The sequence below is a fragment of the Mustela lutreola genome, chromosome 2, assembly GCF_030435805.1.
Source record: "Mustela lutreola isolate mMusLut2 chromosome 2, mMusLut2.pri, whole genome shotgun sequence".
Classification (NCBI taxonomy): domain Eukaryota; kingdom Metazoa; phylum Chordata; class Mammalia; order Carnivora; family Mustelidae; genus Mustela; species Mustela lutreola.
Window position 1 is genome coordinate 139,765,430 of NC_081291.1, and position 27,070 is coordinate 139,792,499.

Consider the following 27,070-nt stretch of genomic DNA (forward strand, 5'->3'; position numbering starts at 1 on the left):
CTCTCTCTCTCTCACACACACACACACACACACACACTCCGACACCCTTCCCAATCTTCTTGGCAATTCTCTGCTTTGCTTTCCTCTGGAGCACTTTATTTTTTTCACTGACTAAAGCTTCACGATGGGGAGTTCGTTTGAGGAAGTGCGAAGAGGTTAGGAATATAGCCCGTGTCGGGCTGGCTAGTGAGCAAAAAGACATATCCTATGAAACAAAGTTTTAATTTTTATTTTACATATTTATACATAAAACTTTCAAGGAACCCTCTGAATCCAACAGAATGTTAATAGCACATCTAAAAATGAACTTCAGGTAGTCAACATTCACAAAATGTTGAAAACTGATTAAAATGTACTTATTACGGAGAGCTACAACTTCACTACGAGGCAGGCATGTATTTTCTGACTTTATAGATAGCACCGTCATTTACAGTTCTTCTTTAAAACTACAGTGAAGAATGAAAGTAGTCAGTGGTAAAATATTGCTCCAACTTAAAATCTCTAAACAAACAAACAAAAATAATAAAGTTAAAACTACCCTCTTTGAGAACCATGACTTGTGATGGTGTCAGTACTGTACATTTTTTGTAACAATATTTTATTAAAATGCCTGATATTTAGTGGCACAGTAAAAAAATTAAAATAAATTAAGAAGCAAAGGCCAATCACTGGACGTTAAGCTTCAGACATTATCAATGACTAACACTGATATTTGTTTGTTTCTGCGCCACCTTTAGCAACAGCATTTTTACAACCACAGAAGCAAAAGAAATTCTAGCTTGTCTTCCAGTCGGATGGCTTCTTTCACTTGGCAGGCATTTTCTCTGCCATGTGCTTCTGCTGACTTTCCGCATGTCTGTAAAAGGAATCATACGATTATTTAGTGCTAAGATGAATGCTCCAAACTGCTTTCTAATGCACAGTTACAACACTCCCCCAAACTGAGCCCCAGAGTTACTCACAGTGGAAGCAAGAGAATTAAGTAACAGTACTTAATTCAACAGATTTTGCCCCCTTTAATTTGTATATTCTCTGTACGATTCCTTTTATTAAGTTACTAGATTAACCTGCGAATGGTAGATATCATTATTTTTGAGAAGAAGAAGCACTGTGTTTTTAAAAAAGGAGGTAAGTATCTGGGAAAATAGAATGAATGAATGAATGAATATGTTTCTCTGTCCCAGGTACTGTGCCTGGTGCTGTGAATTTGGTGGTGAGCAGACACTGAGCTCTTTGGTTTCATGGCACATATATTCCAGTGGAGAGGGACAAAAAAAGGAACCGATAGCAAATAAGGAGAGAGCCGGTAGTATATAAGTGCTAGGCACAAAGTCCAAACCAGGTGTTGTCATAGAGGGGAACCGTGTGACTATTTTATCTAAACACACGCACGCAGACACAAACATAAGCATTCAAAAGGCTCTTGACAGAAGTTAAAGCCAATAGAACCATTATATATATATAAAAAGTATATATATACGATATATATATACATATATATTAGAAGTTAAAGCCAATAAAACCAAAGTCAGTTCCCCCCTTATGAAAGCTAATGTCTTCCTAACAAACTGTGGGTTTCTATAGATGTCAAGATTTTCCATGTTTGCATACTCCCTCCCTGCCCCACATTAATTCTAAAGCCATCATCATGGCAGTGTGAGGGTAAGTGGCTGGCTGGGGTGAGTCTTTTTAGTCATCGAGCCCTATTGCGGCCCATGAGCCCCACATTCAACCAACCCAGCAGCTGGCCAGTGGAGATGGAGGGGGAAGAATGGGAAAGCTGCTGACATCACTTGAATGTGCGCTAATTAAACATTTTCCCAGAGTGGTAGTGTTTGACGTCTGCAAAAGACAAATGTTTTGAGGGACAATTTTAGGAATTTAAAAATTTGGCAAGAGAAAACATCTAAGGCTGTGGTTTTCAGCTGTTATCAAAGGCTCAGGGGCAGTATGTTGCCTAGATTTGGGTAGTCAATGACGTCAAGTTTAACTCACTGGTTTTGTGCAGAATGTCTCCTATCTGGGTATAGGGGAGGCAAACCACAAATGCTTTCAGAAATAGGGAAGTGACAACAGTGTCCTTGCCACATTCAACAGCCCACAAATAATTGGTGATATTCATTTAATAATAAAGGAACTCAAGAAAAAAAGATCAGCCTTTTACTCCTAAAATTATATGCCCTTCGGTGGACCCTGTCATGGCCCTGATTATGTGTGTAAAATAGCTTCGATCATTTTCATCAAGTAGTTTACAGGCCTCACTTAAATTCAGCTCAAGAAATATTTTGATGCTCACTGAGCTAAGATTCCACTATAGCTAATTAAATGATAGTTTCTACAGCAGTTAAAAAATACACGTGAGTGCACATGTGTGTGTATGCACAAACTAAAAGGTTCTCATCAACTATTTATATGAAAGTCCTTATTAGCATTTGTTTGACTCAAACCTCACAAGAACTCCTTTAGGACCCATGCCTGGCCAGCCCTGTCCTAGGCTCTGGGGACACAGGGGATAATGAAAACGGCCTGGCCTCTGCTTTAAAGGGAAGAAGGGTTTGAGTGCAGTGAGTAAGGAGAACGAGCAGACGATGTAACACAATATGATCAGGCTCCACGTGGAAGGGATGCCATGTGGCCAGGAATATGGAGAGGGTCCTACCCCAGTCTTGGGAGCTGGGGCGGGGGTGTCAGGGTGCACTTTTCTAAAGAGGTGTTACCGAAGCTAGTGCATCTCAAATTCGGCTCTGCTGTGGAATCACGTGGAGAGTTAAAAAAAAAAAATCCAAATACCCAGGCCACCCCACAGAATGATTAAATCGGGATCTTTGAGGGTGGGACCCAGGTATCCGCAGTTTATAGACCCCCAGGTGATTTCAATGTGCAGCCGAAATCGAGAACCACTCATCCGCATTGACACCTGGAAGGGCAGAATGTCTCACTCTCTACTGGACAGGTAAAGGACACAGGTGAACAGAACTTCCTAGCCTATTGCCTCTGCCTTCTGGGATCTGGCTGCAAAATTCTGACTTTGCTATATTTACAGACCCTCAGATCCCTCCAGGAGCAAAGTGACAGTTTGCAGCCAGGAATGGACACAGGAACTTCTCCCCACTTCCTCCGCTTTAAAGGCGTCCTCTAACACCATTAAGTTAGTAACTCCCTTCCTTTTCATCCCGTGGTTCTGCCTGCCCTGTTTCCCATGATCACACCAAACCGAAGTACCAGCTTAACACTCTGAGAGGAGAGGGGAGCCTCTCACCAGTGTCCCCACCGGTGTTGAGGAATGCCAGTGCTGCTTTGAGAAAAGGTCTTTGCTGTTGCAGGCAAGTCACGGAATTTACAAAAGAGTTCACCTATTTTTTCGAAGATGCAGGTTTTGGTCTTAGATTTCACATCATCTTAATACCTATACACAAATCTCTTTGACAAAAAAAAAAAAAAAGGATGTGTCTTGTAGTTGTTGGGGCAGTGCCTGGAGACATGGGTGGAAGGTGGTAATATTATGTGAGTGTTACTGTGATATTTTAGATACAGGCGAATATACTAAGAAGGTATGAGGCCTTCTGGCTTTTTGTTTTTTGTTAGGGGTGAGGCACTATAGTACCCAAAGCACACAACACAGACCACTACCCATAGCTCTCACTCTCTCTCTCTTTTTTTTTTTTAAAAAAAAAAAAAGCCTAAACATAGTTCTGTAGCATTTGTTTTGCTACCCAAACTATTTTTATAACACTGAATTTAGAAAAATAATTTATCTAGTGTTACACCTTGAGAAGAGGTCCTGTGGTAGGTGCTAAGCGCATTTTCCCTACATGTGTTTTCAAAGCTTCTCTCGGGTGGTTCTAGATCATGTGGTTAATTCCTTAGGTTACTGTGAGAAGCGGTGTTCTTTCTCTCCTTGGGGAGCCTTCTACTCTCTGAATCCCATTTCTGGGATTAATAGTAGTTATTGCCTCTTGGTTTAAAGACTTCACGTGTACTGTTTCAGAAAAGGTAGCAAAGTATATATGAGTTCATACGCATGCTCACCATATTTCCCATACTTTATATACTAATGGGTATAGGCTTTCCTACAAAGAGAACTGCTAAGAAATGCCAGATCTTGACTGGCCTTAGCCTCGTTTCCGTCTCCTGATTTGGGGGAGGCAACATTCTTTACTTCTGTTTAGGAGGTGCTTGGAGTCAGACCCTGCTGGAGACTCAAGTCCTGGAGTGTCCCCCACAGTGAGAACAATCTGGTAGCACTGGTGCTGTGGAAAGATGCCAGGGTCCCTGCCTTCTGGACACGGCAGGTGCGGGTGAGATCTGGCTCACAGAGCACCAAATGACACCCTACGGCACCCACTGCACGGCTGCTTGTGTGCTGGATGTAGGCCAGCGTGGAATGGCTTCCGGCTGGCTGCCCAGGAGGACAGTCCTCCAGGAGAAAGTTGTCCTGGTCCAGAACTGCTGACCTGATTTTGGGGACGGGGGTAGGTGGTGAAATCCTAATGTACTGGGAGGACGGTTGTGAAAAAGCAATGCATTTGTGTGTGTGTGTGTTGTGTGTGTGTGTGTGTGTGTGTGTGTGTGTGTTTAAGCAGTGCCTTTGGAAAGGAGTTTTAGCCACTTCCTCTCCATCCAGACAGCTGACCCCAGCAGAGGTGAGGTGAGTTACTCATGGAAGTAAGGGGAAGGCGTTCTCTAGAGCCTTAATTCTTCAACTCAGACCACCCTGGGCTTCTTTCCTTCTTTGGCAAGGGAGAGCCTCACTGACCTGGTCAAGTCCTCGATGTCCACCAGCATGGCGTCTTGCTCCGTGTGCAGCTCGTCTCGGATGAGGAGCAGCTGGACCAACTCTTCATTCAAGCCTGGAGCGAAGAAAAGGGGCATTTACAAACGGATACGATCGCATCCAAGTCAGCTGCTATATGGACCATTGCACAAGTTACTCTGGCTAAGATTTAGAATTCTTACGTTAGCCTTTCACAGCCCAGGAGAAGTCCTCGGTTTGAGAACATGACTAGTTGGCATAATTACAGAAGTGTTGGAAGAAAAGGGGTGAAGTAGGTAGTACTTCCAGTGACAGTCACATTAAAGTGGGAAAAGAAATTGTTAGCTGTTAGGAAAATCGCTAAAATAACAGTGAAGGCTGTTCTCAGTATCTAAGTCCTATCTCAAGAAAAACGAAAGCCAGATGAGTAAGACCTTGAAATCTCTGAATGAGTACCGAGGAGAAGATTCCTTAGGATTTATACTGGGAATAAAATATATGTAGATAGAAACATTTCTAATCCTCCTGAAGTCAGTGCACTGGGTGAATTTGGCTCCTGTTCCTGAAAAATAGGAACAAGCAAGGGGCTCTCTTATTTTTTACCCTTAGACTGAAGCTTTTAGTTCTGGACGCAAGGACACATGCACCATAGCGTTCATTTAGCAGCAAGAGCTCTAGGCCCAGAAACAAAGGAAAGGAAGGAGGTCTTCCACTCTGTTTTCCTTGGAAGTGCTTTTAGAAATCCTGAATTTGGGGCACCTGGGTGGCTCAGTGGATTAAGCCTCTGCCTTTGGCTCAGGTCATGATCTCAGGGTCCTGGGATCGAGCCCCACATTGGGCTCTCTGCTCGGCAGGGAGCCTGCTTCCTCCCTCTCTCTGCCTACTTGTGATCTCTGTCAAATAAATGAATAAAATCTTAAAAAAAAAAAAAAAAGAAATCCTGACTTCAAATGATGCATTGATCTGCCTTTAGTTCAGATTAGCTTCCAATTTTAAAAAGGGAGGGAAAAAAAAAATCATACAACGAGGTCTAAATTCATCTACTACTGAAAAAAGCTGGATGATAATTTTAGTATTTAGAAGTCTAAGGAAGACGTTTCAGTGGTAAAATATCAGAAAGCCTTTTCAGTCCTTGAAAGAATTACAGTCCTAGTAATTTGCTCTCAACTAAAATTAAAATGTAGTAGAATTTAAAAAAACAACAACTCTGTGAATCTATGGTTTCTTAATTAGAATGTCAAACACTTTCCCTTGATTTTAAAACAATACTGAACATATTAAATTAACTCTGAATATGTCCAATTCTATTTTTTCAGTATGTTTTTAGGATAGTTTAATTTTTTTTTTTCTTAATTCCAGTACAGTTGCTTTTTATACTAGCACTCAGTAGAGGGCCCACATAGTGCATGGAAATTTTTTCCCCACGTGAAGTTTTTCACTTTTTGGTCTGGAAATTTTCAAACTGATACAAAAGCAAAGATGTTGATTCAATGAATCCCCATGCCCCATGCATCCAACCAGCTTCAGAAACGATCAGCTCATGGCCCATCTCGACACATCTATCCCCCCCTTCTCTTTCTAGGTTATTTTAAAGCAAATTTCAGACATGATATCATTTCATCTGTTAATGTTTCAGTATGTATCTTTAAAGCCAGGGCTCTCTTTTTTAAGTTAACATACCACAATACTTTCATCATACCTAAACAAATAAATAGTTTTTTGTTGTTGTTGTTTTTTCCAGGAGAGAGCATGCAAGTTGGGGGGAGTGGAGAGGGAAAAGAGAGAATCTCAAGCAGACTCCATGCATGGAGCCAAAATCCAAAGTCGGACGCTTAACTGAGCAACTCAGGTGCCCCATCAATAAATCTTATTAAAACATTCAGTCCGTGTACACATTTCTTGGTTGGCTCTTAAGTGCTTCTTTATAGTTAGTTGGTGAATGCATTTGGTTGGTCTCTTAGGTGGTTTTCAATCTTAAGTTCACAGGATTTTATAGAATCTTATGTTCCAAAGGTTGGAGGGCACATGGGTTCAGCTGGACTAACCACACTGCCCAAGTAGGTATGTTCTATGTTCTTTCTTTCATTGGGCTGAGCAACCAGCTGCCCTTCTCTGCGTAACCAGACACCTAAATGAGCACCTCTCATGTGCCATCTACTCGGCCCACTTCTGTTGGAGGCCCTTCTTTATTCCGGGGGCGGGAGGGAAGGCCCATAATTTGTCAACCTGTGATTGTCACACGTCAGTCATACAAATTTTCCCCACCTGGAGTCCCACAAAATAAGCTGAATCTGATTTGATGACCCAAAACGAACAGATACACAAGTACAGTTGAGGGTGTAATTGCATAATTAATGACATGTAACTACCAAATGGGAGTCCAGAAACCGATGCTGCGAGCCAAATACACACATCGTGCTCGGCGCTGGGGGTTTGAGATGAATCAAGAGGACTTCTCACCTCTGTGAACCTTGAATAATTCTTGAAATTTCCGAACACTTTACGGTAAAAAAACAAAAACAGAGCCTTGTGATCCTCTTCCTTCTCTTGTGGCACGCAGGAGGAACCCAAGGGAAGGGACAAAGGAAGTGAATCAAGGAGGTAGTACTATCCCACGATATTTCACATCTGACTCCCCATTTTCAAGCACCCTGCACACTTACTTTCTATCTGGGAATGGAGATCATTGACTATCACTTGTAGCTGCCCGAGAGTCATGTCCCGCAGGTCGGTGGGCTTTAAACTTCTTTTCATCAGGCATTCGCTTATATGAGGCATGTGTGGCAGCTGAAGATACAGAAGGAAGAAATGGAGGTGTGACCTGAGCAGCCACGGCACTCAGAACAAGACCCACTTTTCTCCTGACAGATCTGCTCTCATCCACTTCCATTCGGGGCCTGTGCTCCAGAGCATTTCCCAGTGTGAGTTCCCCATCCCAGCCCCACACACCATGTTGTCCAAAACCCGTCTGGCGTCAAAATGCGACACTAATCAAAAGCTATCAGACTGGTCTTGAACACAGGCCATGACAACTGCGAGTCTGTGATCATGTCCACAAATGAATGACGAGGGAGCTCCGGGAATACCAATGGCATGGATAAAAATAATATCAGCTCTCTATCCATCTGCACCATGTTATAAGCACTGTGCTGTGTGCTTTAAATGCTTTGTTCACAGAATTCTCACAACCATGCTCTCACACTGGTGTAACTATTCCCATTTTATAGACAACAAAACTGAGACTTCAGTACCTTGCCCGGAGTCCCACAGCAAGTTAATGGCAGAGGTGACCTTCAAAGCCCAGAGCCCTTATCCATTATGCCACACTGTCTTCACTGAAAGGTGGGAATGACAGCCATGGCCATAGTGAGTTTGCCACAACCAGTAGGTTCTAAACCAGTACTGTTTTAATGACATTAAAATATTCCCCTGACAGCTAATAACACCTCTAAGAAATATAGCAGATATTTGAATCCAGGTTATCTATGAATGAATAGATATTGAATCTATCCTTTGAATATGGATGTGAATCCAGAACAGTTTACTTTTGTGTAATCTGTTGCTTATGAATCTTTCAGTAGGAAGGAACAAGAAACGAACTTAAATATTTCTCAATGACAGTACTTTTTACAAACTGCCTTGTAGAAACCCAAGTTTGCATAACTCTGGGAAAGAACTGGGACCGCGTCAACCATTTTAGCCACCAAACACTTGCTGGCATTTCAGTGTCTCCTGCTTACGAGATCAGCGACGGGAGACTTTTTCCTGTTCTGTTTTTCCACTTCTACTTGCATTTTGGCCATTGGTTTGGCCATGGCGAGGGCCATTTTGGCTTCGGCTTGCAATTTCTTTTGCCTTGTGAGGAAATCCATGTCATCCAGGGATTCAGATTCTTCTTCCGTAGTGTCTCTATCAGAATAGGAAGAACTCTGTTTGCTCTGTGAAGGGAAAAAGAGCAGCCCTGAGCTTTCTGTGTCAGGCGCCATCTTTGGAGATGGGCTACCCCAGTCCCTGGTCCTGCCCAGAGTGGCTGAGAGACTGTCCTCCATCAACATGACTCGCTACTTGACTTGGTCTATACGAATCTCAAGTAACATTAAAGCAGAGGATTTATTTCTTCAGTGCCAAGAACAGACTCTGATTTTAGCAGAGCCACATAACAATAGGGAGAATCTGCTTATGATAAACTCGAGATGTCCCTTTGGTTCTAGGTCTCAAAATTTCCTGAAGGGATCAGACATGGCAAAATATTTAACCCAGAGCTAAGGCAGCATGTTGTTCTCTGGAGTGGACAGGATCTCAGGTATCCAGTGAAATTCTGACGTTGCCCTGCAGTCATGGACTAACACGGTTTCCTGCTGGTTGTTCTTTGGTAAGAAAGATGATAAAGCCGTCACAGAGAGTAAAGGATTCCAGCAATAAGCTCCCGGGATCATTAAGCCATCCTTTGCAATATGTACGCAAGGAATGAGCCGGGAATGTTTTACACACATCATCTTACTGGTTTCACTGAGGAACATCCCTGTGTGCTAGGGCTCCCATCCTCACCCGGACCCCGCCCCTACCTTTCAGAATGAGTCCCGCCCCTACCTTTCAGTGGGGACTCACTGCTGGCCTGCACTTAATATTTCTCAGCCCCATGGAGAAGGACATAGAACATAGGTGAGCTTTCTCATGGTTCAATATGAAAGTAGTTGCTAACTTTAGCAGAGTTTATGTGTCCTTGTATCACAGCTTTGATTCTTCATTGTCAAATTTTAAGAGCATGCTGTGTCAAGAAATGGCACGAGACATTTCTTTTTTCATCTCTGCCATGTTTTGTTTTTTCCTGACGAATGAGAAAAAAGAAGCTAAATGACCAGGAAGGCACACACACACAGAGCTTTGGTGGCTTTGGACTCACCATGGGAGACAAGGGGGTGTCCAGGCTGGTTTCCGTCTTACTGTCATCAGCATCGCTGTCCTTATCACTGCCACTGTCATTGACGAAACATATCTGCAGGTTCATCCCACTCTGTAGCCTGGATGGAAGCAAGCAGGACAGCCGTTCTGCTCAAGTTGTTTGTTATCTGGGAGCGCACGTTACAACTGTCTGGCTTTGCTAATGGAAAGCAATCTCAGGTGTTGTTCGCAAGGAGAAGAGGGTAACCAATGTCAGTCCCAACTTACCCATGATAACTAAAGGACAACGATGATAACTTAATGAGTTCATAAGTTGATAAAAGATAAAATGCTAACTTTTGCTAATATCATTTTTTTCCCACACCAATTTCATGTTAAAGCAAAGATAATTTCAGGCCACATAGAATAGCCCCTGGCACAACACCAAACACATGGCTGGTACATAATAAACACGTGTGGAGTCACTGAGTTTACATTCCTGTTGATAAAGATGAATGGGGTCCTCAGCATGCGGTCATCTCATGTCCTGTCCCACAGGGACAATTCAAAGAAGCTCACTAGAGCAGAGCTCTCTGAAGAAAGACTGCTTCCCCCCCCCCCCCGCAAATAGATAGAATGGGGTTGTCTGAGGTAAAGATATGCTTTGAGCAAGTTGCCAAAAGCCAACCAAGAAAGCTCATTTATGTCATTAAAAAAACACACCACAGGTTCACCCTAGAGAAACCTAAGGAAACCCCGAACTCAGTCAGAGAGGCACAATCTTGGAACCCAGCAGAGCACCTGGAGCACGAGGTGCTGGAGAGGTGGCCACAGAGAGTCACCCGGCTGTGTGTCTGCGCCACACGAGGTGGACCACGGATATAACTCTCTGTCCTAACCTTTTTTTGAAATTAAACACATTTCAAAATGCTGTTTTTGTCTGAAGACTTTTTAACGACGTAATTTTTCTTTTTCTCTTTTAAAGATTTTATTTATTCATTTCATTGACAGAGAGTGAGACAGAAAGAGAGGGAACACAGGGGGAGTGGGAGAGGGAGAAGTCCTCTTCGCGAGGAGCAGGGAGCCCTATCTGGGGCTTGATCCCAGGACTCCGGGATCATGACCTGAGCCAAAGGCAGACGCTTCACGACCGAGCTACCCAGGTGTCCCTAAAAAAGTAATTTTTCAAACCTCCCCAGTTGTCCCAGTCTGTGTGTCAGCCTAGGAGACCCCTTAGCAGCAAGGGACCATAAGGAGACTTGTCCAAGCCAGGGTTAGGAAGCCAACACTGGATTGCTCTGGCGGCGTTATTACTGTCACAGACAGAAATGCAAAGAGCAACTCGTCTGATAGTTGACATTAGTATCTTTTTTTATTCCAGTGGGTAGGGATGCTTTGTATAAATTACTCAGATGACTCACAGAAAATGATTGACAATTACAGGGGCCAGAAAAAGAAAATCTACCCATTTAAAGCAGACACTGTCACAGTTACGTGTATGTACTGCCACCTATTGGTCACTTCTGGAATTACTAAAAGTCCGGTAGGGAAAGGCCCCCCTTCTCCTTCAGCAGGCCGTTTCTGTTCCCTGCCTGTCCTCCTCTGCAGACAGGGAGCCAAGCCCTGGCTAGGTACGGAAGGGACATGTTCTACTGTGATCAGATCAGGGGGCTTGGAGTCAGTCAGACTTAGGTTCTGAATCCTCACTTCTTTCTCTGGGCCCATTACTTAACCTCTAAGAACCTCAGTTTCCTCATCAGTAAAATGGGGTGAATAATTCTATGTTTTGTTGGAAGGATGATGATAGTTCAGAGCTAAGCATGGGATAGGTGCTCTGTACGTATTCACAGTCCTCCTTTTTCTACTTTCTGAAAGCCCAGACAAAGGAATACAGAATTTTAAAAGTGATTTGGCTTTGTAAAGGGACCTTTAGAGTCACTTACTTGAATACCTTGGCCAGCATTGAGTAGCTCTGACAGAATGTCCTCAAGCTGTCTTAAACTATTAGGCAGCTTGGACTTCTACTGAGCTAGAATTTATCGCCTTTTAATTTTTTTCCATTGGAATTTTTTTTTTTTTCCTAGAGAAATCTAATATATTCAGGTTACCCTTTGATCCCAGATAAATTAAGTTTTAAAATTAATTATCTGTAGTTTGTCAACCATCCCCTCCAATCAACCCATTTTTAATCTAAAACTCAAGATATATGGATTAGGAAATAATGGGAAATAAAACTGCACATTAAAAAAAACACATTAAAAGCATATTTTAAAAGTAAAAAGTCATCTTAAATTAAACCTAATTTGAATCTAGGAGTATGTAGCATTTTCTATTTACCGAGCTGCTAAAGTCTTGAAAAGACGTGTCCGACACTGGAGGCACATTATTAAAAAAATAATAATAAAATAACCTGTGATACCATTACAAAATAAGGTTTAAATCACCCAGGGATATATATTTTCATTCTGAAGAAAGTCTGATCATAAATTCTGTTGTTCTGCCCCCAACTGACCTTTGTGCTAAGGATCAACTCAGACTTCAATCAACCAACCCATACAGCATTTCTAACTCAGGAAAGGCAAAGAAAAAAAAAAAGGAGGGGGGAGATTTAGTAGTCAGAATGAAATGAAAAAACACCTCAGGTAGAAATTCAGAAAATCGCCTTAGTACCACATTATCACCGTGGGAAACTGAGCAGAGCTTCTTACAGGCTGAGACTTATAATTCCTTATAGCAGTAATCACCAAGAATGTTACTCTCAGGAAAAGGAAATTATATGACATAACAGCTAATGGTTCAGAGGGGATTTTAGTAAAGACATCTTAAAATGGACTCAGGTTTCAAGAAGGATTTGTTTGCCTTTAGCCTTTAAGCAGGTTTTAAGACGGAGATGGCTTTGGGGAAACTCAATCACAGATCTCGAGCAGCAGCCCGGCTGAGGGGTGAGTGGGGCCACCTGGTACTCTCGAAGGCCTCTGTGTCACAGGGTCAAGAATGATAAGCCCGGGGGAAACACGGCTGTTCTGAGGCTCCCTCCTGCAGCCTGCAGTCGGGGGCCTCTGCCCCGCACGTGCGCTATAGGCCACCTGCCTCACTGAGACCCCAGCTACCAGGCTTGCAAAATCTGAGCTGCCAGGGGTCCAATTTGCCTGGATCTCGCAAGCATCATCAGAGAGGAAAATGAAATGTGATCCTCATCTTTTAATTATTTAATTTATGTAATTTAATTTATATGATTTATAATATATATTTAATTTATATAATTTAAGGCATCCAAGTCAAGGCTGCTTGATGTTTTGAGTGGCATTTACTACAGTGTTGCATGCAAAACGCTGCCTGGCGTCTACCTTGCCTGTCGGTATTGGAGCAGAAAGGTGTGTGTCCTGGTTATCCCGGAAACCACTTCTCTTTATGGACCACGAGGCAGTGAAAAACCACACCGCTGCCCAGGATTACTGACAGGGAGCCCCAGGACCTGAGCAGAGGGTGTTCCAGATTGAAAATGCTCAGAAATACGAAGACACAAAGACTAAGTATGTCCTCTGGGCATCTCAGTGTGAGTGCAGGGGCTTCCTTAGTGACAGTGCCTACCAGCTAGCAGCAGAAAGGCATGTAGCGAGAGGGCGTTCAGTGACAACGTCTGCTTGGCTTTCAAGGCAAGGAACACCTTTACATCAAAACCCGTGCTGATATCCAACTACCATTACTGGAGATACTATTATTAAAATACGCACAACAGCGAAAGGATGTTGGAGGTGAAAGGTTTTTAACTACTAAGAGGACGGTATCTCAAAAACCTAGTCAAGTGATAATATAATTTGGTATAAAGATAATACTTTTATTTCAAAATATAAGGACAAGGCCAGTTTATTCTCTGAGAGAAACAATGTGATTGATGATCCTAAAGTCTGTGATGACTTCTAGTAGGGTGGTAGCCACTGAATCTGGCCTTTGGCCTTGGCCTTGGTTTGAGGTGACTGGGACTGGGCTGTTCTGAGGACAGTTCTGAACCCCAGAACTACTTGGTGTTTTCTGATTTTAGCAACAGCTGTCTCCCAGCAACCAACATAGAACACCGGTGTCTACACAGAAACGTCGAAGAGTCTATGGTTTTTATCCCCTATACCGTCCCTTAGTTAACTTCACTTGAACTGTTGCACTCAATTCAAGTTTAAAACGACGTTGGCTTGTATTCCCTTGTTGGGCTGTACAACCACCTGCGATAACAGGCAAGGTGACAGTTACTCAGAGAAGTCACAAAAGCTCCCCAGACCCGTAACAGCCTGATTTATAAAAATGGTCCTGATTCTTCCCTCCCTGCACCTGCCCCCTCCGTAATGTGACGGGCAGCTTCTCCCATCAAGAGCTGGAGTCTATTTCCCTACCCCTAGGCTGGCCTCTGACACGTCTTGCCAACGGGATGCCTATGTGCCAAATCTCCCCCTCAGGAAGCCCTGCCACTGCCCTCAGGACAAGTCCAGGCTTGCCTGCGGGCAGATGAGTGACTTCACAGCACGGAGCTTGATCAGCAGTTGTCCCACTGAAGCCCAAATGCATGAGAGAGCTTGGCAGAAAAGGCACCTCACCAAATGGGGGGGGGGGTGCTGCAGACATGAGTAAGCCCATCAGAACCCAGCTCTGATCAGTAGAACTGCTTGGCCGACCTAGAGGCTCCCAAGCAGAAATCAATGTTTATTATTGTATGCCACTGATAAGGGGGGTTTGGGGATTATACATCGTCATTGTGGTAACAAAAAACTGGTAAGAGGTCACAAAGAAGAGACCACGGACTGAAACTCTGGTTCTTGAATCCGGGGCCCTTCCCCCCACTACACTTAACCTCAGGTCTGGATTTCTTAGATCTTGCCTGTGCGTCTGGTAATATAATCGTGGTGTGCTTATACCTCCTGCACGTGTTTATCATTCTAAGGCAACTGTTTGGTTTTCCTCAAGAAGCGGAGTGAGAAGGAACTACCCGTATGCTTACGGATTTCAGATCCGCCTTGCTCATCTTCTGTCCACAGCTGGAGTGGCTGTGAGAGCCACTGGCCCCGCTCTCTCCTTTGTTGCTCAATATCCCCAACTCGTTTGTGACTGGGCCATTAAAATGTTATTCCCATCTATTTTAATGGATCTATGATGCATTATTCAAAGACTTTATACATAATAAATAATCACTCTATTTTTATCATATATCTTTTTTTGTTTCATGAAACTTTTAAAAGAGAAGGAATATAAAATCTGGGTTGTAATTACCCAAGGGTAGCTGTAAACACACTTCATTTTTCTAAGGATTTGTCATGAAGAAGGAATGTGGGGACGATTGAGGTTTTGGTAAGCTCCAGAGGTCCTGAATGTGTGCTGGTGTCTCTACAGACTGGGCCAAGGGGGGTTAAAGTGATGTGCTGCTGTTCCATGATAAAAGACTTTTCCCCGTCCCCACACTCTGACCCCTTCCTCTTCTGCTACCCAGTATCTGTTATTGTGAAAATATTATTCTAAAATGCTATTTCATAAGAATGCTATTCTTATTTTTACTTGAGTGGGATTGTGTTCATTTCTTTTGCTAAGTGGTGTGTAGTGCACGGGATGACTATTTATTGGATTTTTAGAAAAGGCTGGTGTTTACATAACAGGTGTGAATATGGCTGGTCCAGCAGATCTCATCCCTCACACACAAAAGAACAATAAGTGATTTTTTAATATTACAGAAGGGCTGTTTAACTGGTCTCTTCTTCACTCATTCATCTGAGGATAGGTAATACATGCAAACTCCATGGCACCAATAGGTTGGTGCTGAGCAGCCGCTATCCATTTTGGCCAGGGCGTATAGTTTCTAGTTTGCTACAGTCTCCACTACTCCCTATTGCCTTGTATCTGGGCTTCTTCACTCATTTATGTTTCTTGCTAACCCCTGAAGGCATTTACAGGTCATGACCCCTCCATTAAGTGGATGCATAGTTAGTAGTTGAACCATAAACAGAAATCAGGTCTTTTTAACAGGTACCAAGTACTTGGACCATCAAATCGTAGCGTACAGATAGAAATGTGGAATATGAAGAGCATCAGAAGAGAACTTGAAAAACATGTAGTAGATACTCCCTATCTATCTATCTATCTATCTACTTATCTATCTCTTTACTCCCTATATGAGGAAAGAATACTTTTAGGACGTAGACATCCATTAGTAAATAAGGTGTTAACCAAGAAGGGAGACTGAGCAGGGAACTGCAGAAGAAGGGAGGTCTTCAGGGATTTAAGTGGTGGTGGTGGGGGGGCGGTGGGGGTAAAAGCAGGAGAGATGGGAAAGCCTACCCTCTGGCAGGCACATGCCCAGAGAAGTTCACGGTAGCTCCAAATTCCACGCCACAGAGAGAACTAGGGAAAAAAGATGACATTATGTCTATGTCCCACCCTGACTCCACATCTTACAGGGCTCAGGCATTTGTCTTCTTCTGCAAAAGCTGAGGAAGGCAGCTCCAAAGGTGGCTGGGGTGTGAGTGGCCCTCTCTAGTTTTTTTTTTCCTCCTAATCTTGCACATAATTTCTTTTTCTGCTTCCTTTTCTCAGGCTAGTTCTGGACCTTCCATCTGTACACGTTCCCATGATGGCTGGAGGCCATCCAACATGACACAGCCACAGAATCTTCTCACCACATAAGAAACTGATAGAAAAGGGGAAGTGGCCTTCACCAGCTTTTCTTCGGTGAAGCGTCACAGCCCCTATATCCTCACCCAGTTCTCCCAAGAGCTATAAATACTTGCATTCCCCAGACAGCTGTTGGTTCTAATTTCACATCAGTGTCTAGTTTCTTCTAATGACCGCTTACGTGTAATTAAATTTGGAATTACAGTATCTTCATGTTGAAAAAAATGCATTTCATCCGAAATATTTTCTACCACGAATTGAAGATCAGAATGAGGCTTCTGATACTGGAATAATGACGGAATAAAACAGTCATGTCTCTTAGGTACCAAATGTGGTCTACTTTCACCTTAATCAAAGCCAAATGATTTCTAAGCAATTTACATTCTGAAATAAAAAAGAGTTATTTTTGTTTTCTCTCTCTTTTTAGAGAGGGAGAGAGTGGGGGAAGGGCAGGGGAGAGGGAGAGGAAGGGAGAATCCTAAGCGGGTTCCATGCCCAGCATGGAGCCCCATGCAGGGTTTGATCTCACGACTCTGAGATCATGACCTGAGTTGAAATCAAGAGTCACACGTTTTACCGACTGAGCCACACAGGCGTCCCAAGAGTTACCATTTTGGATCATCTACTGTGTATTAAGGCACTTCATATGTATTACCTCGATCCCTCCAATTCACTAGAGTAAATATCATGACCCTTATTTTGCCTATGAGGAAATGAGGGCTCAGAGGTTAAATTGCACAAGTCACAAGGCCGGTATTTTACTCCAGAAGAGTCTGTTTTGAGAAGCCATGGCACTTTAAGAAGGATAGAATAAACTCATGAATGGAAGAAAAAAAAGATGAACAAAGAAAGCAAAGCAAAACAAAACAAAACAAAAACTGGAAACAATTCCAATGTCCAACAATAAGAGATTGATTAAGTATGTTTGGTGAAATATAATGACCATTATACACCTAGTAAAACTACATATGATAGAAGAACAGCTAGGAACACGGACAAATGTTCCTGATACGCTGTTAAGTGAAGAAAAAAAATCAGGCTGTAAAACAGTAGGTATAGTATGATTCCAATTTTGTAAACAGAAATGTGAAGATATATTATGCATAGAAAAAAAATGGCAGGATATATACCTAGATCTTTTTTGGTGGAAGAAATTCAGTTGACTTTGAATTTCTCTCTTTGGAGCGCCTCTGAGTTGCCATGTGTGGGCATTTAACAGGAATTAAAAAGGGAAAAGGAGAGAAAATGGGTGAGCTGATTAGCACTTGCGTGTTGGAGGAAAGGTGAGGAGGATGAAATGTTTGACAGCTGGAAGAGGATGGCTGTGTGTCTGACTCAGACGGTGGCTATGCAGGGAGCCTGACTCACATATGAGTCAGGCTGGCCTTTTGGTTTTGGCAGGGGGTTTGGGGGCGGGAGATCCTCTCGGAGGGCAGCAGGAACCATCTTCTTTTAAGGGAACATTTCTGGAGATGGACTCTTTTATTCAATTATTGACATCCCTTCCAGGCCCAGTCTCAGCCCCGTTCTCTACTCAACCCCCCACCTCTGGATCTGCTGTACATTTTAGACTCGGAAGGAACTGATAGACATTTAGGCGGCTGTGTTTTTAAAGCCAGCCTGCTGATTTACTCCTCTCAGCCCAGGGTTCAAACTTGTATTTGTCTGGCTTGCTGATGAATTTCAGCTGCTGGAGATGAACATATGCTTGCTGCTTCCGGATGGAGGACAACGTTCACGTGTCAGGGGTAAAGCCATGGCAGCTGGAGAGTCAGTGCCTGTGCCTGGTTTTGAGGGGTATGACTAGATCGGGTGACGTTCTCAAGTGCAAATTCTTTTACTCTGCTGTACACTGAACCCTGCTCTCACCACTTTGTATATTCATGTCTAAAAACAGCTGGCGATCACCAACGTGTGGCTGCAGAGTAAGCTTTACGTCTAAGACATTCTTTTTCATGATTTGATTTGTGGTCACTTGAATTACATGCAGTCATTCAAAAGAATGCAGAGCTACAGAATTTCATCGAGTCTACGAAGCGTGGTGGTTCATATTTTGTCATCTTTAAAGTCAGGTGTCTCATAGCCTCGGCCACTCGGGTGGCTGGTGGCAGGGCTATTTCACTGAGCAGTCCCCCCCTCCCCCACCCTGCGGCCCTCGTGAAGAGGTGGGATCCGGTAGCTCAGGTGGTTGTGCCTTCTGGTAAGAACCACAAAGCTCCAGCATCCAAACCTGTGGAATAAGGCCGGTGGCTTGGAAGGTGACGCCCAGCATCTCCTGACGGCATAGAGGGCGTCACTGTGCGGAAAAGTAAAGGCTGACAACTCGGAGGCAAAGTGGTTAAATGGAGAGTTGGGTTCTGAACATGAAGAGGGTTTTGGACTACCTTAACCAACATGTTTTACATTTTCTTCTTCTTCTTCTTCTTTTTTTAATACGTACAAGACACAGGTAATATAAAAGTGTATATCCAAATGGGTCCAAAAGTCTTCTTTCAATCACTAAAATTAAAAACTCTAAATGTGAAGGAGGCGTGTGTCACTATTCCATTCGCAGTGGGTTTTCAAAATACCTTCCATGGGATTTTAATGCATGTGATAATCTGGATGAGAACAATGTGAGGGGCACAGAAATTTTACAAGACTGAACAAAGGGGCTGAGTTAGACCTCCAGATGCCACGGCTCACTTGCGGACAGTGGGAGTGTTTCCTCGTGGCAGCGAAGCTTTTGTGAACTCTCAGAGGAGCCCGGTCTTCATTTGAGCTGCATGTGTCCAGACACATGTATGGGAGCACTGTCCAAAGGGAGTGCGAACCATAGCAATAAAGTCATGATAACTTGTCAGAGATGAGTGCCAATGAAAAATCATTCCTAGAAGCTCTTTTAATTAAACATTTAGCTGTCCGCTGGAGCCATTTTTAAATATAAAATGCAGCCCTGTGGCCTTTTCCTCCCTGCCTCCCACGCTTTTGCAATAGCTCTGACAATTGAATTCTCATTGGTGATAATAAAAAAATTCATAAGACAGGGTACAGCTGGTTATGCCTCTAGCAAGATGTCAACTTTCGCTCGCACAAAATTAATTGCACCTAATTAAACTGGGGTCATTGGCATTATTGTAAAGTGAGGCTATTTATTAGACAAAGAAAATTTCACAAATACCATTTTGCTTTTCTTTCAGGTTTGTGAGAGAGAAGAATTGCTTACATAATTAAATGTGTTTTGCCATTTTAATCTTACGAAGCCTCAAAAGATCCACTTCAAATCTTGCTTTACTTCTAAAATGGTGGTATTTTAGAATTGTAGAGCTAATCCAGGAGGAGGACATAAAAAAATGATAGGTTTCCCGTAGACTGCCTAACCGTTTTTCAAACAGTATTAAAAAATAATTTGTAAACTACCATTTACAATGACATGTATCTTGGAATTACTTACATGAAGGGTTTCCCAAGCAAATTATTGGTACACGTGTATGAGATTAATATGACATTTAAAAGATATGTTGCATGTTATAAATAGGTTGCTGCTCTAGTATGTACCTATTACTTCCAGAAATAGGCCACAGAAGGCAAATTTCATTGCACTGAAATGGGATAACCTCTTTCCTTACCCATGCTGGATAGACAGGAGTATGCGGCTTCCTTCTCAAGGAAATAATGTAAAAATTATTACTGTTAGAGACAAAAGGGCGATTTGCTTTCCTGGCAAAATGATACTGGTTCAACTTGGGATTCCGTGGCAGATTATATATACAGAGTCCCAGTTCCTCATATCCAAAGCTCCCGTGAATCCAGTTTCTTTAAAAGGCTCTCTTAAAGGGCGCCTGGGTGGCTCAGTGGTTTAAAGCCTCTGCCTTTGGCTCAGGTCATGATCCTAGGGTCCTGGGATAGAGCTTGGCATTGGGCTCTCTAATCAGCAGGGAGCCTACTTCCCGCCCCCTCCCCCACTCTGCTTCCCTCTCTGCCTGCTTGTGATCTCTGTCAAATAAATAAATAAAATCTTAAAAAAAAAAAAAAAAAGCTCTCTTGATCACTGTTATTTGTCCAGTTGGTACGACTCCCTGGGCCGGGTGCCTCTAAGGCCTCCATCCCCAGCCCAAACACAAAACACCAAGAAACCTATAAGAATAACAAAGAAGTGGGCTCTGATTTGGGGATGCTGGAATGGTTGAGATGTGTGAACAGTAATCATTATTCAAACCAGCTGCTCAAAAGCTCTCTGGGGAATTTCTGTTTTTCATAATATTTACAGTGTTTAGAGAAAAGGGTATAGCCTCTTCTGGGTTACACCCTCCTGCTGTGTACTTTATGAAGAAGACTGTATTTATATTTATATGTGTGTCAGTAAAAATCTACCTAGGGGTCAGGTAAGAAGAGAGGAAGAGTCAGGTTTATTTTATGGCTGTCTGAGGCAAGGAGAACGGAGAAGGCCGCAAACCTCTTCTCCACAACGTCAGATCAGGTTGTCATGTCTGAAAAAGGAAAGGTTTCCCCACTGTCTCTTACTTAATGACAGCTCTGTACTCTCACAGCAGCCACGCCAGCTCCCAGTCCTTCAATAACACTGAGCTGTATCAACTCCGATTCTGAAATGTAACAATGATTCGAGCTTAATTTGGTCAATGAAAACGTATTTTATAGGAAAGTATGATACCAGTAATAAGAGAAAAGAAGTATTTTTTTTTTGAAGAAGAAGAAGATGGCTACACTGAATATTTCTTAGAAACCTATTTCAAAAGTAGAGTAGATAATTCACTTTTCTCCTTTCCTTTTAAGCTTTCACCAAAACATTTCTAAGCAGGGAAAAATAACAAAGGTCATACAGTCTCAGTTCGAAAAGGCTGATTATGTATGGATTAGCACGTTTTGAAGAAAAAAATGGCGCTTCCTAAATTTGCTGTATTTCAGTGTAAGTCAAATTTAATTAGCAATGAAGCAATATCAAAAATTCTTTTGCTGCAGTATTCGGCATGAAATGTCTTTACGGGATTATTGTAAGCCTCGCTTACATTTAACAGCTTGTCACTCTTTGAAAAAGTGCTTTGGGAGACAGCACCAATTAGAAAAATTCAGTGGGGTTGAAACCCAAAGGGCAACTCGGAGGCACTTAAACTCACAGGAGCTGCTCATAATGTCTTCCCAGAAGACCCTCATGTTACTTCAGAATTTCTCACACAGTGTGGATGAAGTTAATTTTTACAGGTAAATGCACCTTCATACATAAATAGAACTCCGTGATTTTGCCAAAGGTCCCACTTCCTTGGGGCCATCTTGTCTTAAAAGTAAGCTTAGCACTTCAGAATTAATTGCTTGGCCAATTAATTTTAAGTCCTCAGCCTCATTTAAAATTGAGCACTGAGCTCTTTGGAGTCGTACAGTCAAAAAAGATTTACCTGGTTCTGTTGACTTAATAATTCAGCATATGTACTCTGGTGCATTCTGGGGCACCATGTTAATGGACTTTCAAGTCTTAACATCCCTCAAGTCCTTTTGTAAGTAAGAGGTGAGGTATTTCCAGCTCAATGAAGAATTTCGGGGATTGTAATACATTAGAAAAAAATTAATTCGAATAGGAATGGTGAATGTGGGTTACACAATTGCAACTGAACATTTCCTGAGGCTTTTCTCTTACATTATCACTGACAAGGGGAAATGACAGTCAGTCTGTGCAGACTTTCCATTTACAGGGAGAAAGTGATATTTCTTAGAAACATTAAGTCTTGTCATTAGCCATCATCTTAAAGGGTACCCAAAAAGTCACCGTGTTCTCACAGAGGATGATCTCATCCCAGAACGTGGAGATGAAAACATCTGAAGAAACAGGATATAAATAATCTTCCTTATGGCGAGTCAACAAGCGGAGCTTGTTATGAGCTACTGTGGGATCCATGTGTTTCGAGAGCTCTTGTCTCCACCGGGGGTAGATGACTCAGTGATTTTCAGATTTGGCTCTGCCTGAGGAGTTCTGGGTGGGCTCGGGGTGGGGGGTATAGGGAGTGCTGGGGAGAGGCCCTCCCATGAAGGCCTGGGGAGGTGGGCTGAACGGGGAAGATGCAGAGCGGCCCTGAGGGGAAATGACAGGGGGCCATTTACTGGGCAGGGGTATCCCAGACTCTCTTCTTCCAGTCTTCCCGAACCATAGGAGGACAGTGTGGTTTTGTACACAGGGTTTCTGCACAGGATTTTATTTGAGGAGATATTTCTGCTATTAGAAACAATAAAAACCATCCCCCAGGAAGCCATCTGGCCCAAACCCTCATGAGACTTCAAGTTCAACATGGCATTTTGAACACAGGTATTTGCCTAGTTTCTCTTCTGAAATCCTGGTAAGATAATATTAAGGGAAGAAAGAAGGCATAAACCTCCAGGGGCGAAGAAAGTAGAAAAGGAGACAAGAGCACACAAGAGAGTGTGATGAAATGTTGGAAGATAAAATGCAGGTGGGTGAGAAGTATTTGACTTAACATTTCAGTTCGCTGGGTACGTCTAGGGAACACTGGTGGAGGAAGCACGTGGGTGTGTGCTGTAGAGTCCCAGACACGCTTGGGTACATCTGCAGACCAGGGAGTGGGCCGGGGCTGCACCCAAAGAAAGACTGACGGAACAACCGAAAGGACTACTCGGACCCTCTATCTGCCCTGCCCACCCGTGGCCTGGCGGAACGAGGAAGTTTACTACCTTGAGAGGTTGAACCAGAGGAGCTCGGAAATGAGACACACTCAGACACGGCTGAAGTATCAAACTGAGGGCCTTTTCTGACATCAAAGGAATAAACAGCATTCTGCATGTTGAACCTTCAACCATTTCCCCGCTAGAGTCTTAAAATCCTGGCAGCCGGGCTTAAAACTCCTTGGGATGAGGTTGGAGAGTTGTCTGTGGCAACTCAGAATCCAAAAGAAAAGAGCTTTACATACTTTTATTTGGAGGTACCCTAATGAAATAGTGGCACTTTTATCTGACCATTCTAAGGGGAGGTTCACCATTCCTTAATTCAGCAAATCTTTAGTGACGATGTATTAGGCACTATTTATTTTTATCATTTTAAAGAATTATTTATTTATTTATTTATTTGCGAGAGCAAGAGAACGCACGTGAGCAGGGGGAGTGGGGAGAGGGAGAGAGAGAATCCGCAAGCAGACTCCCCACTAAGCATGGAGCCTGACACAGGGCTCGAATCCAGGACCCTGAAATCATGACCTGCGCCGAAATCAAGAGTCAGTTTCTTAACCGACTGAGTCACCCAGGCATCCCCTTATTAGGCATTATTCAGTCAATAGTTATGGTGGAGAACAAAATATGGACTCTCTTGGAGTACTAGACAAAGAATGAATCAAAAAAAGAAAAACTATATATAACACAATATCAGGTAGTGATAAGGACCACAAAGAAAAGCAAATTAGGGTAAGAGGACAAGCAGGGTAAGAGGAGAGAAAATGATAGGTATGTTGGGTGTTTACTTTTTAATTGGGTGGTCAGGGAAGGTCTCTCAGAGGAAACAATGTATGTCACCAAGCCCCAACTGTGCAGTTCACTTACAGCATTTAGCATTTTACATTAATTGTTGATGGGCAGAAATCGAAACAAACAAAAATAAACTCAGAAAAAACCATGGACAATGTAGAAATCAGAAGAAAACATTTTAAGCAATATCCCTATAATTAATACCCATTGTAAAATGAGAATGCATCATTTCAAAAATTTTTGAAAACTAAACAAAATGGGACAAATTCTTAGAAAAATACAACGTACCAGAACTGACCTAAGAAGAAATAAGAAGCATGTACAACCTTAACACCATCTAAAAACTGGAAGCAGTTAGAGCAAACATGCAAAGTAAATAACAGGCCTGATGTTTATACAGGTGAGAAATAGCATATTCCAATATTATGCAGACTTTTCTTAGACATTATGGAAGAAGGGATAGTAGCCAACTAACTTTTAAGCCAGCACTGTCCTGATATAAAAACAAGAAAAAAATACTGTAGGAAAAGAATACAGCCGACCCATGTCACTCATGAATATAAGTGTAATAATCCTAAATAAAATATTATAAATAAAATTCATAGTGTCTGAAAAAATCCAACCAATTTTGCTTTATATTAGGTATGCAAGGATCGTTCAATATGTTAAAAATCTATACCTGTAATTCATTAATACATTAGCAAGGTAATCATATAATGATCTCAACAGATGCCGAAGAAGCTTATGATAGTTACATACCGATTCATGGTGAAAATTCTTTATAACTTGTGAATATAAGGGAAATAATTAACTCACAAAGAGAAACATTAAAGAAAACCTAAAATTAACATCATCCGAAATAAGGAAACACTAGAAGTACTCATTTAATATGAGAAATGAGCTAAAGATTCCAACTACTACCATTTTTTATCAGGGCCCTAACCATGTAATAAAAGAAAAAAACCAGATACGTGAGGATTGGAAAGCAATAAGTAAAGTTGCTATTTTTCAGATGATAGTATTTAAAAATCCCTAATGATCTACAGACAACTTTATTAGAAGTAACAGGAGGGCAGACAAATAGTAGGAACACTACAACAAAGTGGGTGTATTTAAGACTAGTATAAAAATGAAGCTGCATTTCTGCTCACCAGCAGCAAAACAATGAGAATGCATTACCAAAGAGAACTTAAAATTATACCAGAATGCCAAGTATCTAGAAATAAATAAAACAAAGGCTGTATAATCTCTCTAAATGAGAAATTATGAACTTTATTTAGAAATATTAAATTATATCAAATAAAGGAGAGAAAGGCTGAGCTGATGGGTAGGGATATAGAATATTGTGGAAATGCATTCTTCCCTGAGTTGATCTATAGATTCAGTACAATTCTAGTCAAAATCCCAAGAGAGTACTTTGTTGAACTTGATTAGATGATTTAAAGTTGATATGGAGGAATACAAAAGCCAGAACAGGTAGCACACTTCTGAAGAAAAAGAGGAGAGGGACTTGCCTGCCTGTCCAGACTTTAGGGCTTACTTTGAGGCTACAGTAATTAAGGCTGCATGGTGTTGGTGCAGGGGTAGAAACACTTACCAATGAAACCGAATGTATTCCCACTTATGTTTCATATATGCAGAAGTGGTCTGTCAGATCAGTGAATAAAAGAGGGATTGTCTAATCAACAGGATGGAAAAAACGGTCATGTAAATGGAAAAAGATGAAATCAGACATCGCCTCCATAACCATATCAAGAAACCAACACCTGATTGATTACAGACTTTAGAAAGTCACTTTCAACTCTTGGTAGGAAATCTAGGTTAACGTCTTTTGAATCTTGGGGTTGAAGATTTTTTGGATGGGATACAGAAAGCATGGACTATGAAAGCTTGATAAAAAGAACCCTGTTCATAGAAGACACAGGGAGGAAGTGAAAAGACAGGCTGCAGCCTGGGAAGAGATTTCTGCAATACATACACCATATTAAGGATGAGTATCATGATGAAAGGGCGTTGATAAAACAATTTTAAAAAGCACAAAGAATCGGATAGAAATTTGGACATAAGACCGAAACTGACATTTCACAGAAGGGGAAGCAAAGATGGCTCATAAACACAATGAAATACTATTTAATACCTGTTTAACGAAAATGTAAAAGGGGTTGGCAGTATCACGTGAGAAAGACTACGGACCCACAGGATTTCGGCAACATTGCTGGTAGCAGGGTAACATGTCCGGCATTATCTTCCGGATGTGAACATTCACGTACTTTTCTAGTAGTTTGTTCCTAGGTGTGCACCAAAGAGAAGCACTTGCATATGGACAGCAGGAGACATGGTCAAGAGTGTTCATGAGCAGCACTGCTTACAAGAGCAAAATAACTCTGAAATGACTCTACGGTCTGAAGAGAGGCTGAATGAGGTATGATACACTCACACAGCGGAAGGTAATACAGCAGCCAAAACCGTGCCCCGGCAATGGGAAAAATGGGGTGGTCTTCATTGCAAGACAAACCATGATGTTTCTCAAGTAATCCGTTTACTACATGGTTCAGTGTAAAAAACTGACGATCTTAATGATGTAAACAATCGACCATTATTTGACAACAGATTATGAAATAATTATAAAGGGAGACTATGGGGAGTTACAGTGCCATGTCTGTAGAAGATGTGAATCGCCATGTTCTATAGTTGGTAGTCCGTGAATGGTTATGTAAAGACTAAGAGAATAAGCATTCTACTTAGAGATGTATAGGTAAAATACCAGAAGAAACAGCGAAGGAGTTGAGAGTCATCGTTTCTGGAGAGTGGGAGAAGATAGAGACAGATGGGACAGGGACAGTAACTTGTATTTTGTGTTGTTATCATACATCTTATAGTTATTGTTAATGCTATTTTCAGAGTCTTACGTGTGTGTGTGTGTGTGTGTGAGAGAGAGAGAGAGAGAGAGAGAGAGAGACAGACTTTGATTTTAAAAACAAAACCTCCCATTTGGGCCAGATGAATGCGACTTAGCTGAGCAGAGAGATGGGGCTTCTAGAAGAAGACCTTTTGGTGCTTTGGGGAATATTAGAGAAAAGCAGTAGAGATCTGTGTGGTCAAATACCCTCATCTTCCAAAGACTGTGGTATGGTACAATGAAACTGTTAAAGTCTCAAAATCAGAAACTGACTAGGACTAATCCCCAGTCTGCTGGTCCCCAGAGCTCCCCCAGCCACATCCTACTGGGAAGGGAAGGAGATGCTTTCCTTCAAAGGGAAGGCCGGCCTTCCAGCTCTGAAATGACACGTGAGAAAAGTGAGGGAATCCTAGGAGACACAGGTGGCACCC

At 42.2% G+C, this 27,070-nt stretch overlaps 1 protein-coding gene across 6 annotated transcripts in view; it reads right to left on the reverse strand.

Annotated features, from left to right (window-relative positions):
• Positions 1–206: 206 nt before the first annotated feature.
• SCHIP1 (schwannomin interacting protein 1) overlaps positions 207–27,070 on the reverse strand; it is a 126,353-nt gene continuing 99,489 nt past the window's right edge. For all 6 annotated transcript variants that reach the window (XM_059163652.1, XM_059163653.1, XM_059163655.1 and 3 more), the window contains 5 exons: positions 9,657–9,774; positions 8,494–8,691; positions 7,417–7,540; positions 4,757–4,850; positions 207–856 (listed from right to left, as the gene is read on the reverse strand). In XM_059163652.1, coding sequence (XP_059019635.1) covers positions 805–856; positions 4,757–4,850; positions 7,417–7,540; positions 8,494–8,691; positions 9,657–9,774 — 586 coding nt within the window. In that variant the 3' untranslated portion in view covers positions 207–804. The remainder of the gene's footprint in view (positions 857–4,756; positions 4,851–7,416; positions 7,541–8,493; positions 8,692–9,656; positions 9,775–27,070) is intronic.